The 15403-nt window shown below is 43.8% G+C and overlaps 1 protein-coding gene across 1 annotated transcript; it reads right to left on the bottom strand.

The window, feature by feature from the left end:
• Positions 1-5742: 5742 nt before the first annotated feature.
• On the bottom strand, positions 5743-13290 carry LOC132591627 (epididymal secretory protein 4-like). Its single transcript, XM_088661186.1, has 6 exons — positions 13192-13290; positions 12771-12907; positions 12095-12165; positions 10203-10292; positions 7000-7098; positions 5743-5768 (listed from the first exon to the last, which is right to left on the bottom strand). The coding sequence occupies exons 1-6, from the start codon at positions 13288-13290 to the stop codon at positions 5743-5745; spliced, it is 522 nt and encodes a 173-aa protein (XP_088517312.1).
• Between the last annotated feature and the right edge of the window lie 2113 nt (positions 13291-15403).

Genomic DNA, 15403 nt, shown 5'->3' with positions numbered 1-15403 from the left:
GCGGGCTGGAATTCTGGTCAAAGTTTTTGATGCTATAAACTCCACAGGTCTCATTCCCAAGTCGTGGAAGCAGGCTATTATCATCCCAATCCACAAAAAAGGATCCACCGCTAACCTGGGGAACTATAATAACATCAGCCTACTTTCAATCCTAGAGAAAATTTTTGCCCGCTTTCTGCTGTCCAAATTGACCCAATGGTCGGAAGAGTCCAACTTAATCGGTCATGAACAAGCAGGTTTTAGACCCAAGCATTCCACAACGGACCATGCTATAATTCTTTAACACCTTGCATTGAAATAATCCACCCCTAGTCAGGGCTATTTATGTGCTGCCTTTATTGGCTCTGGGGGCAGCTTTTGACATCTTATGGGTGAAACTTGCTAACTGGGGCATTGACAGAAGACTCTTATGGCTTATGATCCAATTGCACGAGGGATCAGTTGCCAGAGTGAGACTAACTCCAGCAGGCGAACTCACGAATTCGGTGCCTATAAACAAGAGAGTCTGCCAAGGCTGTATACCAGCCCCCTATCTCTTTAATTTGTATATAAGTGATATGAGAAAACCCCTAATCGAGTCGCCCATCAATATTCATGCCCTCTGCCTTGCGGATTATCCCTGCCTACTGCTTCTGTATGCAGATGACGCTGTAAAGGGTAACGGTAAAGGGACCCCTGACCATTAGGTCCAGTCGTTACCGACTCTGGGCTTGCGCGCTCATCTCGCATTATTGGCTGAGGGAGCCGGCGTATAGCTTCCAGGTCATGTGGCCAGCATGACAAAGCCGCTTCTGGCAAACCAGAGCAGCACATGGAAATGCCGTTTACCTTCCCGCTGTAGCGGTTCCTATTTATCTACCTGCGTTTTGACCTGCTTTCAAACTGCTAGGTTGGCAGGAGCTGGGACCAAGCAATGGTAGCTCACCCCGTCACAGGGATTTGAACCGCCGACCTTCTGATCAGCAAGCCCTAGGCTCAGTGGTTTAACCCACAGCACCACCTGGGTCCCAGGTGACACAGTAATTCTTTCCTATTCCCAAACTGGCCTAAATAGAGCCCTGAAGATCTTTGCTTCCTATTGTCAAACCAATTAGTTAACCATCAACCATTCTAAATCTAAAATAATGATTTTCTCCAGAAGCCGAAAACTATGCAAGTGGAAGCTCGATGGAGCATCAGTAGAACAAGTTTCCAAATTCCAATATTTAGGTATATTTTTTTCAACAAAACTTGAGATGGAAAGCACAAATTCAATATCTACTCCATAAGGCTAAAACTGTGTCCCACCCACTTCTCCAGTTTTATTTCTCAGATGGGGCTCTGCACATGCCTTCGGAGTTGAAGGTGTTTAATGTGAAAGTAGCTGCCGTACTTGCATATGCTGCACCACTTTGGGCTGCCTTGGCAAATTTTGCCCCTTTTGAGATCCTGCAAAATCAATTTTTACGCCGTCTTTTGAAACTTCCCTCATGTGTGAGCAATGCGGCTATACGTCTGGAACTGAAGATCCCCTTGCTAGAGACACTTCTGTGGAAACGGGTTTTCAATTACTGGCTAACACTCTGGCACAGATTACCAAATTATTATCTAGCCCAATGTTTATGGCATGACGAATTCATCAGTACCTGGGCCAGTAAGATCCATGCCAAGGTTTTGCTTTTTGGAAAATCCCCCCTAAAATCTTTAAATTTTGATCTTACCACAGTAAAAAAAAATTATCAATCAGAGATTGGATGATATAGAGTTTCAACGTAATCTTATGTTGGGCCGGGGAGGGGGGGCGGTAATGTTTGCCTCGGCACATGGGCATTAATCCCGAACAGCATGTTCCAGTTTATTTATCATCCCTCTCTATTGCCAGCCATCGTTTTGCGTTTATCAAAGCGAGGTTCAATGCTTTCCCATCCAACGTCCTTCTTCACAGATTCTCTAAGGGCCGAGGCTCAGTTCTTTGTTCCTGTGATAACCAGTCGACAGAATCCCTTCAGCATATAGTTTTTACTTGCCCTCTGTATAGTGCTGTCCGGATGAACCTACTGAGACCATTAGTCCAAAAATTCTCTGTACTTCCATTAGAGACTCATCTTGCCCTATTACTGCGAGACACCGACTCGTTTGTAACCTTGCAAGTGGCAAGATCTTTAACTTCTGTTCTGTTCTATAAGAGGTGAAATGGACTGTTACATAAACCCCGAAAGCTTTTACCATATTGTTTTGCCTAATTTTTACACCATCTGTAATTATTATAATTTTAGCTCTATATTTATATTTATTTTTAATGATTGTAAAGCAAGTATGTCTCGTTGTGTCTATTTTTATGTGTATATGCGCTTAAAGCTGCAATAAATTTATCTATCTATCTTTCTGAACTGGGTTGGTGGGGAGAGTTGATCTGTATTCCCATTGTGGCACTGAGCTGAGAAGACAAGTTTCAAGTCAGGGTAAGTATAATCACTCTGTCCTTGCTGGTCTTCTGCACAGGACCCAACCCCCCAACCCCACTATGACAATACTGCCACTGAGGAAAGCTTGGTGGGATTATTTATTTATTTATTTATTTATACCCCGCCCATCTGGCTGGGTTTCCCCCGCCACTCTGGGCGGCTTCCAACAAATACCAAAATACATTAAAATATCACAGATTAAAAACTTCCCTAAACAGGGCTGCCTTTAGGTGTTTTCTAAATGTCAGGTAGTTGTTTATCTCCTTGACCTCCGATGGGAGGGTGTTCCACAGGGCGGGCACCACTACCGAGAAGGCCCTCTGCCTGGTTCCCTGTAGCTTTGCTTCTCGCAGTGAGGGTGCTGACAGAAGGCCCTCGGCGCTGGATCTCAGTGTCCGGGCTGAACAATGGGGGTGGATACACTCCTTCAGGTATATAGGACCGAGGCCGTTTAGGGATGAATCCGGTCTGTGGAGTGGTAGTCCCTCCAAACTCAGGTTCGATAATCCAATGGTCTGATATCCTGGCTAAACCTAAGCATTTCATTCTGTGATAAGCCTTCTACAATACTTCTTTTGTGGGGCGGGGGGCAGCGGCAGATGTAAGTCTTTAAGCTCTGGGCAAACTTGGGTGAGGGGAAGAAGGCAATGCCTCAGAGATCATGTTATCTCTGCACCCACCCTGGAATGGAATGTGCCAGCCTTCAAAAACATCCCCCTCTACATCCCAAGAGAACAAACATATTAGTTCCCTTCTTCTGAAGGACTCTCCACAGTCTTTGATCAAATGCCAAATGGCCACTTGGGCAAGATGAATCTCCAGCCACATCTTTGTACGTGAGAGGTGGGAAGGAAGGAAATCAAACGTAATGATGTTATTCCTCTATAGGCTGCCATTGAAGGTCACTCCTCTCAGTTGCTCAGGGAATGGGCTGCATTGCCAGCCCACAAATAAACCAGTTCCCTTAAAAAAAAATAGCCCTGTTATGTAGCACTCTGGGTGGAGACAGCATTGATAAGCAGACACGGAGCAATGGATTCAAACTACAAGAAAGAAGATTCCACCTAAACATTAGGAAGAACTTCCAGACAGTAAGAGCTGTTCGGCAGTGGAATTAGCTGCCAAGGAGTGTGGTGGAGTCTCCGTCTTTGGAGGTCTTTAAGCAGAGGTTTGATGGCCATATGTCAGGAATCCTTAGATGGTGTTTCCTGCTTGGCAGGGGGTTGGAATGGATTGCCCTTGTGGTCCCTTCCAACTCTTTGATTGCATGATTCTATGTTATATTTGGCGTAACAGAAATCTGGTGGAACACAGAGAACCCGTGTGACACAGATTCAGGTAGGTAGCCGTGTTGGTCTGACACAGTAATATATATATTTACAGGAAGGTAGCCGTGTTAGTCTGACGATGTAGCACGTCACAACGGAGGGGCGCTGCATGCCAAGGGGCGGGGTGACACCGCTGCACCCATCCCAGTGCCAAAATGAAAATATAGATCATCCCTTGCCACCCACCCTGCTCACAAAATAGATCTGATGAGCAGAGGGGAGATGGTCATTGTTATGTACTGAGCTGAATCCTAGAACAATAGGATCCAGCTTGCAGCAGTCTGATTGGTCCGCAGGAGCAGCCAATCAGGCTGCTGGCAGAAGTGAATCCGCAACCTGATTGGGAAGGGGTGCATTGCCAGCCCACAAATAAACCAGTTCCCTTTTTTAAAAATAGCCCCGTTATGTAGCACTCTGGGTGGAGAAAGCATTGATATAGTTGGCGGAACAGAAATTTGGTGGAACACAGAGAACCTGTGTAACACAGATTCAATTAGGTAGCCATGTTGGTCTGACACAATAATAGTTACACGTAGGTAGCTGTGTTGGTCTGACGTAGTCGAAACAAAATAAAAAAATTCCTTCCAGCTCCAGGTGGAAGTGAAGCAGCAACCTGATTGGCCTGCAGGAGCAGCCAATCAGGCTGCTGGCAGAAGTGAATCCGCAACCTGATTGGGAAGGGGTGCATTGCCAGCCCACAAATAAACCAGTTCCCTTTTTTAAAAATAGCCCCGTTATGTAGCACTCTGGGTGGAGAAAGCATTGATATAGTTGGCGGAACAGAAATTTGGTGGAACACAGAGAACCTGTGTAACACAGATTCAATTAGGTAGCCATGTTGGTCTGACACAATAATAGTTACACGTAGGTAGCTGTGTTGGTCTGACGTAGTCGAAACAAAATAAAAAAATTCCTTCCAGCAATACCTTAGAGACCAACTAAATTTGTCATTGGTATGAGCTTTTGTGTGCATGCACACTTCTTCAGATACACTGAATCAGAATTCACCAGGCCTTTATATATAGTGAGAGGGTGGGGAGGGGTATTACTCAGAAGGGTGGTGGGAATGGGTGATTGGCTGATAGGTGTGGTAATCTAGAACAGTGTTACAATCTATACAGAAAGTCTTAAGAGGCCTGGCTTTGCCTGATGCCAAAAAGGGAAAACTGCAAGCACTAGGCTAGCTCTGCTGGAGAGGGTGTCCCAGAACTGAAATGCCACCACTGACAAGTCCTTTTCACTAATAGCCACCTGTGGTTTTCATTTGATGAGGCAGCTAACAAAGCCTAGCTGTTCCTATCCAAGTAGGGTCAGCAGGTGAGCTGATGGAAAGCTTTGTATTTGTATCTTCTCTGCCCTGCTATTTTGTCCCTCTCTTTTTTGAATTACAACCAGCCTCTCACTTATATTCTCTCACCCTTCTGTACCCATTTCCCTTTTCACAGTTCCCATTCCAAGGCTTTTTGGAAGAGGTGGAGCACTGGCTTACATGCAGGAGGTGCCTGCCTTCCTTTAATTGAAGGAAGAGCATATCACGGGCAAGGCCTTTCTCATTCCAAGATCCTGGGGACCTGCTCCCAATGCAGAGTAGACAAGGGGTGGCCAACATGGTGACCTTCTTGGGTTGTTGAACTCCATCCATCAATACTATCAGTCCCAGTCAGCTAGGCCAATGGTCATGGATGGCCGAAGCTGGAGAACCATATTGGCAACCTCTACAGCCGAGCACTCACTGGGCAGATGCTTTGACTGCTTGATGGGTTCATATATGTTTATCTCCCATTTTGACCTCCAATAATGCATCTGACAACGTTTGCAAGATCTAAGCAATGTATTTATTTTTAAAATAGTTTCAGGAGAGGGAGGAACCCAAAGACATTGTTGTTCTGATTGCATCAATTTCTACAAGCCATTGATCCGTAGTCATCATCGTCTCCACCATTCTGTGTTTGTGAATGAATATCTGGCTATTAAGCAGCTGTTGGAGTGCATTGTTCTAAGGGAAAAGGGAGAAAAGTGTGTCAGGGAAACTGATGAGGAAGAAAATGTGAGCAACTCGGAATCAGTGGCAGATGATGCCCATTGGGATTGGTGGCATGGCAGGCAGGGAGGCCAACAGCAGATGCAAACACCAGGGCAAATGACAGCTGCAACTACAGCCAATGAGAAGCAGAGGCGAGTCATTTTTTTTTACCCTCACCTATTGAGTTCTACAGGGGCAACACGGAGATGGGCAGAGTTGCTAGTCCCAACCAGGCCAAGATCTAGAGCTGGGATCTAGGTAAAAAGGTAAAGGTAAAGGACCACTGGACAGTTAAATCCAGTCAAAGGTTACTATGGGGTTGGTGTGCTCATCTTGCTTCAGGCCGAAGGAGCCGGCGTTTGTCCACAGACAGCTTTCCGGGTCATGTGGCCAGCATGACTAAACACCTTCTGGTGCAACGGAACACAATGGCGGAAGCCAGAGCGCATGGAAATGCCATTCACCTATTTATCTACTTGAACTGGCATGCTATTGAAATGCTAGGTTGGCAGGAGCTCAGATAGAGCAATGGGAGCTCACCCCATCATGGGGATTCCAACCGCCAGCCTTCTGATTGGCAAGCCCAAGAGGCTGAGTGGTGTATACCACAGCGCACCTGTGTCCCTCAGCTGGGCTCTAGCCAGACCCTGCCCAGGAACCACAATTGCTGATGTCCCACCACCCCAGCTGAGGGATGTAGAACAAACTCCTTCCTATCCATCCCCACAGCTAGGTAAAATTGCCTGCTGCTCTTAGCCAATCAACCCCTTGCTCATTTCCTGATAGCTTGATTAAGCATGGAAATCAGACCTCAGTTAATTTCAATTATTTAACTACAGTGGTACCTTGGTTGTCGAACGTAATCTTTTCCGGAAGACTGTTTGACTTCTGAAACGTTTGACAACCAAGGTGCAATGGGCAGTTGGCAAATTCAATTGAGAAAATTGAGAAACGCGCCTCAGTAGCCGTTCAACTTCCGAGGTGCGTTCAAAATGGAAGCATTTATTTCCAGCTTTTCGGCGAAAACCGAAATGTTCGACTTTTGAAACGTTTGACAACCGAGGTACCACTGTACTTGAACTGTACTTGTGATCCAGATCAGTGAATCTCTCTGGGACTAAATATAGATCCTCAGATTCTGTTTCACACAGAGACATTCATTTTTTATCTACAATAAAAAAAACTTGAGACCAGGTTGCTTTACCAGCGTTAAAGTATTTGATGTGTGCCTCAGGATAATTTTGCTCCAAGACTAATCTCTTGAATTTTTCTTTGATGTCATCTTCCACGTCTGACCCCCTAGCTTTAAACAAAAGCAAAGGTTGAGTAAATTATTGAAATATTCAGAAAGGCTGAATTATCTGTTTTATGTCTATAGAGCACCCAAAGTCTCTTCTTCCCGCCATCTTCTCTGGATTGTCCACTAGAGAGTCAGGAACAGAACCCCCATGAAACCAGAGAAGAGGATCTAAGCAGGCATGGCCAAACCTGGCCCTCCAGAGAGTTTTGGTACTACAATTCCCATCGTCCATGACCACTGGCCCTGTTAGCTAGGCATGATGGGAGTTGTAGTCCCAAAACATCTGGAGGGCCAAGTGTGGCCATGGCAAAGGAACTGAAAGCCTACACAGGTGCTGACTGTTCCTATTTTCTAGTAGGGGGCTTTATGGTAGCTGCTCTTTCTGCTGGATCAATGTTAATATTGCAGCCCCCTATTGCCTTTTATTTTGGGGACACATTTTTTTCTTCATGTGATGTGCTAAAGTGGCCATTCTTTAGGGTACAGCTCCCTTTTCCAATATATCCCTTCATCCCAGGAAGGGTTGATTATTCCATTAGCCACCTTTTATACTAGAAGATTATTGTAGCCAAGATTTTAAATATGTTTTCCTCCTACTTTTTAACTCTGTACAGTAGAACCTCTACTTAGGACTCCCTCTACTTCGGGCCCAATCCAAGTCATGATCGCAGCAAACCTGGAAGAAAATACCGGGTTTGCCACGATTCACACATGTGCAGAAGCCGCTTCTGCTCTTTGCACACTCGCAGAAGCAGCCACTGCCATCTGCACATGCGCAGAAGCATGCAACCGTCAAATGTGCCTGTGCACAACTATCTACCAGCGACCCAGATCGATATACGGACGGACCTCTGGAACTGATTATGTCTGTACGTATGAAAGAATTTATGATAAAGAATTTGGAACAAATGGAAATGGGACAGTTTTTTTAAAATATAAAAGGTATTAGAGCTATATATTCAGATCAAAAAGCTAAATTGATTGTAAATAACAAAAAGGTATAGAGGTGGTAAAAAGGTAAATAATTTAGGAGTCTGGTTAACATCTAAAAATTTAAATTTGTTTAAAGACAATTACACAGCCATATGGAATGGTATTAAAAGAGATTTAGAGGTGTGGGGAAGAATGAAACTTTTCCTATGGGGTAGAATTTCTGTTATCAAAATGAATGTGCTACCGAATATGTTATTTTTATTTCAGTCAATCCCAAAGGTATAAGTAACTTTAGAGAGTGGCAAAAAATAATTACAAGATATATTTGCCAAGGGAAGAAACCAAGTATTAAATTTAAATTACTTACAGATACAAAAGTGGCTTCTCCTTGCCTGATTTGAAATTGTATTATGAAGCTTCTTGCCTTTGTTGGTTGAGGGATTGGATATTGTTAAAAAATATAGATCTATTAGGTCTGGAAGCATTTGACAAAAAAATTGGGTGGTACGCATATTCATGGTACAAAAAGGTAAAAGGTTCATAAAGGTTTTTTGAACCACATACTTCGAAAATCTCTATATGAGGTGTGGAATAGATACAACAGTTTACTAGAAGCAAAACACCATGGTGGCTGTCGCCATTAGAGGCAATAAATGTAAAAAAAAGTTAAATATGGCCAAAAATTGGGTCACCTATGAACAATTGGTGATGGAGATGGATAACCAATGGAAAATAAAACTGTATGAGGAAATTAAAGGTTTGGTGAATAATTGGTTGCATTATCATCAAATAAATGAAATGTTTAAAGATGACAAAAAGAAAAATCGGTTTTGGTATACAAAATCGAGGTTTGAATTAGAGTTATTAAGCAATAAGGTAAAAATATTATTAAAATGTATAGATTAATTTTGGAATGGCATGTAAAAGATGAAGAAGTTAAATCAGTTATGATACATTGGGCAAAATATATTGGTTATAATATAGTTAGAAAATTGGGGGGAAACTATTGAAAGATGGAATAAATTTTACAGCTTGCAGTTCTCTTATTAATGTATAGATGGTATATAACACCAGCGAAATCAGCAAAAATGTATAAAACAAATAATCAGTGTTGGAAATATAAAGAAAACGAAGGTGTGGTGGGTTTGTAAGGACTTGAAGGCTTTCTGGGAAATGATTTATAATGAACTTTTAAAAATGCTGAAATATACATTTGTTAAAAAAAAAACCCAGAAGCCTTCTTAATTGGTATTGTTGGTAATGAAATACATAAGCAAGATAAGAGACATTGTTAGTAGGGCTACAAGAAGTTTTGTAAGGTTAATCTCATTAATTATTGCGAAGAAAAATCTATAATTTGTTTACTTATGATAAGGACTTAATAGCAATAGGTATAACAACAAAATGCAATATTGGAGAGTAAGTTGGAAAACCATCAGTCGAGGAGGGTGGAAGTCTCAGGCTGTAGTAGCCAAATGTTTTCTATGTTATCTGTAAGTCGGATGTGACGCTTAAAAATATGTGCAAAAATATGTGCAAAAATATGTGTGTGTGTGTGTGTGTGTAGATAAAGATATTCAATAATGTTGCATTCTATTTTTGTATTTTAACTAGATCCATAATTGGAATGAAGAGAACTTAGGGTATCCTTCCATAAACGGATGCCTTCCAGATGTTTTAGGCAAAACCTTCCACCAGCCACCAAAGTGTACTACAGGAGGGACAGGCAGGGCAGGGCCAACTCCTTCAGGACAGCAGAGTGATGAGCAGCACTGGCTCTGCCTCCTTCCTTTGAACTTTTCCTGCTCTGGCTGGTCAATAGAAATACTTGAAACTCAGACTTGAAACAGAGGTTGCGTCTTTCCTTCCCTCCCAACCCTTTTGTGAATCTTAGGGCCTGTGTGTGTGTGTGTGTGTGTGTGTGTGTGTGTGTGTGTGTGTGAGAGAGAGAGAGAGAGAGAGAGAGAGAGAGAACTAATTAACTAACAAGTACCCTTTTTGCTGAACCACAGATATGCCACAGGGTGGAGTGAAGGTTACTGGTTTGTTTTTGTTTCTATTGTGTATTTTGTGTTTTCTTATCTTCCCGTTTTATGTTGTGAACTGCTCTGAGATCTATGGGTAAAGCGCTTGATTTAATAAATAAAAACAAAATCCATGGCCATAACACATACCAGACAGATACATGGCTTCATAATTTGATTTCTTCTTGTGCATAATGAGATACTTTTCATAATCAATATCCATCATGCGGACTTTACCACCTATACAGGAAACAACACAAGACATCAGTTGAAGGAAGCGGTTTCCCCATATATTGGCTGTTAGTGGGGGTGGGGGGTTGGGAGGCAAAGTGGGATCAGCCACTCTTAGTTGTCTTAATTATTCCTTCTTTCTCCCAACCCCTCAGAAGTAATTTTAAGTGGGGTGAATCTCCATGCCTTATTAAGTGTCCTGCCCAGGTCCACTGCCACAGATTGCCCTACCTAAAGCAGGCAGTGGGAACCACCATTCCTCCCCCCCCCAGTCGTCTTGCTCCCTGTCCTTATGTGAACATTCTCTCAACCCCTGTCCCAGAAGGCCTTGCTTTGAGGAAGGACCCCCCTCCCGTCCCTTTTCTCAATGTGTGGCAGGGAGGGGGGAACCTTAGACGCTGCAGAAGTCTTGTTTGGAGAGTAGCAAAGCAAGCAGGTGGCAGAGAGGCTCCAGACGGTGGGAACTTGCTACCCCTCTTGCAGCTCCTTAACTTTGTTGAGAGCCGCCCACAGTGGCTGGAGTAACCCGGTCAGATGGATGGGATATACCGGTAAGTAATAAAATTATTGTTTTTGTTGTTGTTATTTGCCTGGCTCTGTTAAACTAGAACTTTTCCTGTGGCATCCCAAGGGCTTTGGAGAACCTCACTAGGAAAGCAAAAACTAGCCGTTTTGGTCCATTTCAAAAATAAGAAAACCCTCTAGGTGAGCATTACATTAATTTCAGCCAACCCTAGTGTCAGGAAAGACTGGCCAACTTTTAAGTTCTCCAGCACTCTTCACCAAGCACAATATTACCAAAAGAATGAATAATCCACCCACCCATCCCAAAAACCAATCAGACTGGGTTGGAATCTATGAGGGCAGCATATAGGGTCAGTTGCAAGATAAAGATTGTTGGATGACAGAGTCCCTTCCCAGTCCAATACAGATCAGTTGTCTGGCCACCTGGGATTCTGCAATAAAAAAGCAAAGGCTGCTCCCCAGGTCTGAGAACATAGATCCCAGCTGTTACCCAGAACTCCCTTGTGCAGCCTGGAGTGAAACACTCCAGTTCCTCCTGGTTAAGCAGAGGGGAGATCTAAAGAGAAAACAGGAGTCTTCCATTTTGAAAGGCCCAAGATTAATTTTGAATGGCATACAAGGCAAATCATATCCTCCTAAGTTGGGAAGTAGAGGCATTGGTTTAACCATCTGCCATGAGTCTTTAACTCCTCATTTGCCCTTCCTATCTCTTTGTTATTTAGACTGATAGTCTTATGCTGGATCCTCTTTACAACCTCCTCCTCCTCCTCCTTTCACTTCTCTCTTTAATTTCAAGATGAGAGATCAGCTTGAAACGATCTTCCGAAAGAACTATGGAGCAAGCATGGCTGCCTTTGTTTTCTCAGACTATTTAGCTTTAGCTAGACCCAGTGTTTTTTTCTTTAAAATAAATGTTTAAGGGCACTCTCATTTTCCTACTCATATTGAAATACTGCCCCTCAATGAGGCCAAACTTAGATTGACAAAATGTTTAGGGGAATGTGTACCCCTGTGTTTCCCCCCACCCCCAGAAAAAAGCACTGGCTAGACTTAGAAACCTTTTTCTAGCCTTGTTATGTATTTCCTAAAATAAAAAACTTCATTGGGGGGCAAGTGATTGCACTGCTCTCCCCCACAAAACTCGATTTTGCACTCAAAAGAAAGCATATAACTGGGGAAAAGAACAGATGTTTGAACATTTGCCCAAATCACAGCATCTGGATCTTCTGATCATAAAACATACTTTGTCATCAGGTAATAGGGTGGCTCGTGGCACTCGTACTTACCGGGAAATTTGAATACACCAGGTTTCTTCGTGCGCTTTAACATAGCAGTTGATTCTTTACAGACACCGTCCCTGGAAAAGAGAGCTAAATGAAAGCACTTCAAAAGCAGATACCCAGCCTGCTTCTGCCTTGCCTCCCCCACTTGTATTTCTCAGGGTGTCAGAGCCACTGATGGAAGAAATACAGTTCCAGTAAAATGCCTTTCTGTCTACCAGAGGGAAGGATAGCTGGAGTGTCAAGAGGAACGGCACCCTGAACAATGCCTTCAAAATGAACAGGCCTTCTTGGAGGCCTCTACATTATGAAATGTAGGTTTCCACAGGATTACTCATCTCTCCATTGACATTCCAGCAATGTTTTATTCATATCACTATGCCCAACCTAAGTAGCTCTTTATGATATATTAAGATAAAACAAGACCCCCCCCCCAAAAAGAGAAACCTGTGGTCTTCCCTAAGCAGCAGCTCTACACAAAATCTGGACATTGCTCCATCCAGCTCAATATTGTCTACACTGAAGAAACTTTATGCCCTTTCCAAACCATCTCAAAACAATTTCAGGGGAAATCAGGGCTGTGGCTCAGTGGCAGAGCACCTGCTTTGCATGTGCAAGGACCCAGGTTCAATTCCCAGCCTATGAATGATGGGAGGAGACGTATCAGTTGTAAGATACTAACAACATATAATTAGCGGTTAGTTTAAGATCTCCATCTATAACCTCCACAAAGTGGTCCATCGGTGATATTTTCTGCTCATACTCAGCCAACTGAGGCAGCTTGGAAGCCATCCCGATGGGGTGCCACATCCCGACAGTCTAAATTAGAAGAATTTTGATTGACATTTTAGGGATCAGAAGAAGTTGACAAGGGTTCATTATATAACGCAACCCACCTCATCTCTAGTATTTTCCTACCAAAGCTAGGAGCATATATCAAAACCAGGCAACTATTAATCTGCTGATAGCCAAACTTGTGGACCTGGGGGAGAGGAAAAGGTGGACCCAAAAGCAACAGGGCCTTTACTCAAGAGCAAAGCTGCTTGGGTATCCTATCCAGGTAAGGCTTCCCCATCTGAAAGTTACATCTGCAAACGTCTTACCTTTTGGGGGTCAAAGTTTGGGACCACAGGGATGGCAGCACCCACAGGAGAAATGTAGTCAGAGATCAGTCCAAACACCAACAGCAGCAATGCAATCATCCTGGAGCTGCTTCTCTCCTGCTCTTACCATGAACACCGTGTGCAGGGGCAGAGAATGATGGTCCAGGGTTGCAGCAGCCCATTTTAAATATCTGTCTTCAAATGTCTTCAAAGCACATCCCACTCATGAACTTATGCAAGAGGGAAGAACAGAGTGGGAACAGCAGGGTTATTTTTAAAGGGAATTGTTTTATTTGTGGTGTGGAACAAGGTGGAGTCTCCATGCTTGTTCTCTTGGGTTTTTTGGGGGGATGTTCTTGAGGAGGATGTTCAAGGCTGGCACATTCCCTTCCTGGGCAAGTACAGAGATCAGGGGTGCTCCGTGGCATCTCCTCCTCCCGCCCCAGCCCATCTCCACAAGCTTGCCCAGCCCTTAATGACTTGTGGTCTTTTCAGCAAAAGACATAGAAGACCTATCACAGAATGAAATGCTTAAGCTTATCCAGGATATTAGATCACTGGATCACACATGCCGGGGGCTGGTGGTGGGAACTGCCACCTCAAGGACCTGATCTGGCCCACCAAACCTTCCCCGGCGGCAGCACTCCCACAGGTAGGGGAATGTGCAGAAGACCAGCAGGTGCAGAGCAATTATCCCAACCATGGGTTGAAACTAGTACACCCAGCCCAGTGCCAAAATGAAAATATAGATCATCTCTTGCCATCCACCCTCCTCACAAAATAGATCTGATGAGCAGAGGGGATATGGTCATTGTTATGTACTGAGCTGAATCCTAGAACAATAGGATCCAGAATGCAGCAGTCTGATTGGTCCACAGGAGCCACCCAATCCAGTTCCAGGTGGAAGCGAAGCAGTAACCTGATTGGCCGGCAGGAGCAGCCCCGAAGTAGCCAATCATGCAAGGCCCATTGTGTAAATAATGTATATAAGCAGACGTTTTGGGGAAAGAGCCATTCTTCTCTTCTTTTTCTGTTGCTACTACAAGCTGAATACAGAGAATGAAATTCACTTTCGACTCTGAGTATTTTTCAGTCATCTAGAATTGTGGGAGCAATCCACAGTGGTACCTCAGTTTATGAACACAATTGGTTCCGGAAGTCTGTTCATAAACTGAAGCGTTCATAAATTGAAGCGAACTTTCCCATTGAAAGTATTGGAAAGTGGATTAATCTGTTCCAGACGGTCCGCGGAGTTCTTAAACTGAAGCGTTCATAAACTGAAGCGCACTATGCCATTGAAAGTAATGGAAAGTGGATTAATCCGTTCCAGATGGGTCCGCGGAGTACTCAACCTGAAGCGTACTTAACCCGAAGCATGGGTGTAATTGGTTCCGGAAGTCTGTTCATAAACTGAAGTGTTCATAAACTAAAGCGAACTTTCCCATTGAAAGTAATCGAAAGTGAATTAATCCATTCCAGATGGGTCCGCGGCTTTTGTAAACCGAAAATCCGTAAACCGAGGTGTTCATAAACCGAGGTTCCACTGTACCAGCAGCCTTGTACTTGGACTTTTATCAAAAAGAAATCAGTGTGCAGCTAACTGACACAGCTTCTGATTCCCATGACCCCAACGTACTATTGGGGCTGTATAATCATTTTATGATGGATCTTACTGCCTTTTTTACGATACCTCCCCAAGTGGTAAATCGCAGCCAGTATACCTCTGGTGCCCCCTGGTATGACTTTCAGTGTAAACAAGCTAGAACCCTTTTGCGCTCAATTTACAATGAGTACAAGGCCTCAGGTGCTACTAACCTGCCAATAACATATTTCCAAGCCAAAACGGCCTATAGACAGGCCCTAACAAAGGCTAAACGCTCCTGGCAATCGAATCGCTGGCAGGCTTTAATTACAGCATCCAAATCGCATAGGTCACGTGAATTTTGCTCACTAATTAATAGAAGAGTGAGAAAATACCCCCTGGCCGTTATCCCTGCTCCTACTTGGGAGCAGTTCTTGAGGAAGTGCTTCTCACAGGTGGACGCACCATCTGCCTGCTTGGAGCACCTGTTTTGCCATTTACCCATTTGGCCTCCTACCGACTCGGGGTCAATAAAAGACTTGATATGTCAACTGAAAGTGAGTAAGGCACCTGGGCCTGATTTGGTCCCAGTGGAGGCCATTAAGACATGTCCTGAGTGGTGGGCTGGAA

The sequence above is a fragment of the Zootoca vivipara genome, chromosome 2, assembly GCF_965207765.1.
Source record: "Zootoca vivipara chromosome 2, rZooViv2.hap1.1, whole genome shotgun sequence".
NCBI lineage: Eukaryota > Metazoa > Chordata > Lepidosauria > Squamata > Lacertidae > Zootoca > Zootoca vivipara.
This window is presented reverse-complemented; position numbering and strand designations above follow the sequence as displayed.

Excerpts from the sequence above, each read along its gene's own strand:
- LOC132591627 (XM_088661186.1), bottom strand. The coding sequence starts at position 13,290 with ATGATTGCATTGCTGCTGTTGGTGTTTGGACTGATCTCTGACTACATT. Across the intron at positions 10,293-12,094 it reads TGGTGTATTCAAATTTCCCG|GTGGTAAAGTCCGCATGATG; the intron begins GTAAGTACGAGT and ends TTTCCTGTATAG. Across the intron at positions 5,769-6,999 it reads CATCAAATACTTTAACGCTG|AACAATGCACTCCAACAGCT; the intron begins GTAAAGCAACCT and ends CTTTTCCCTTAG.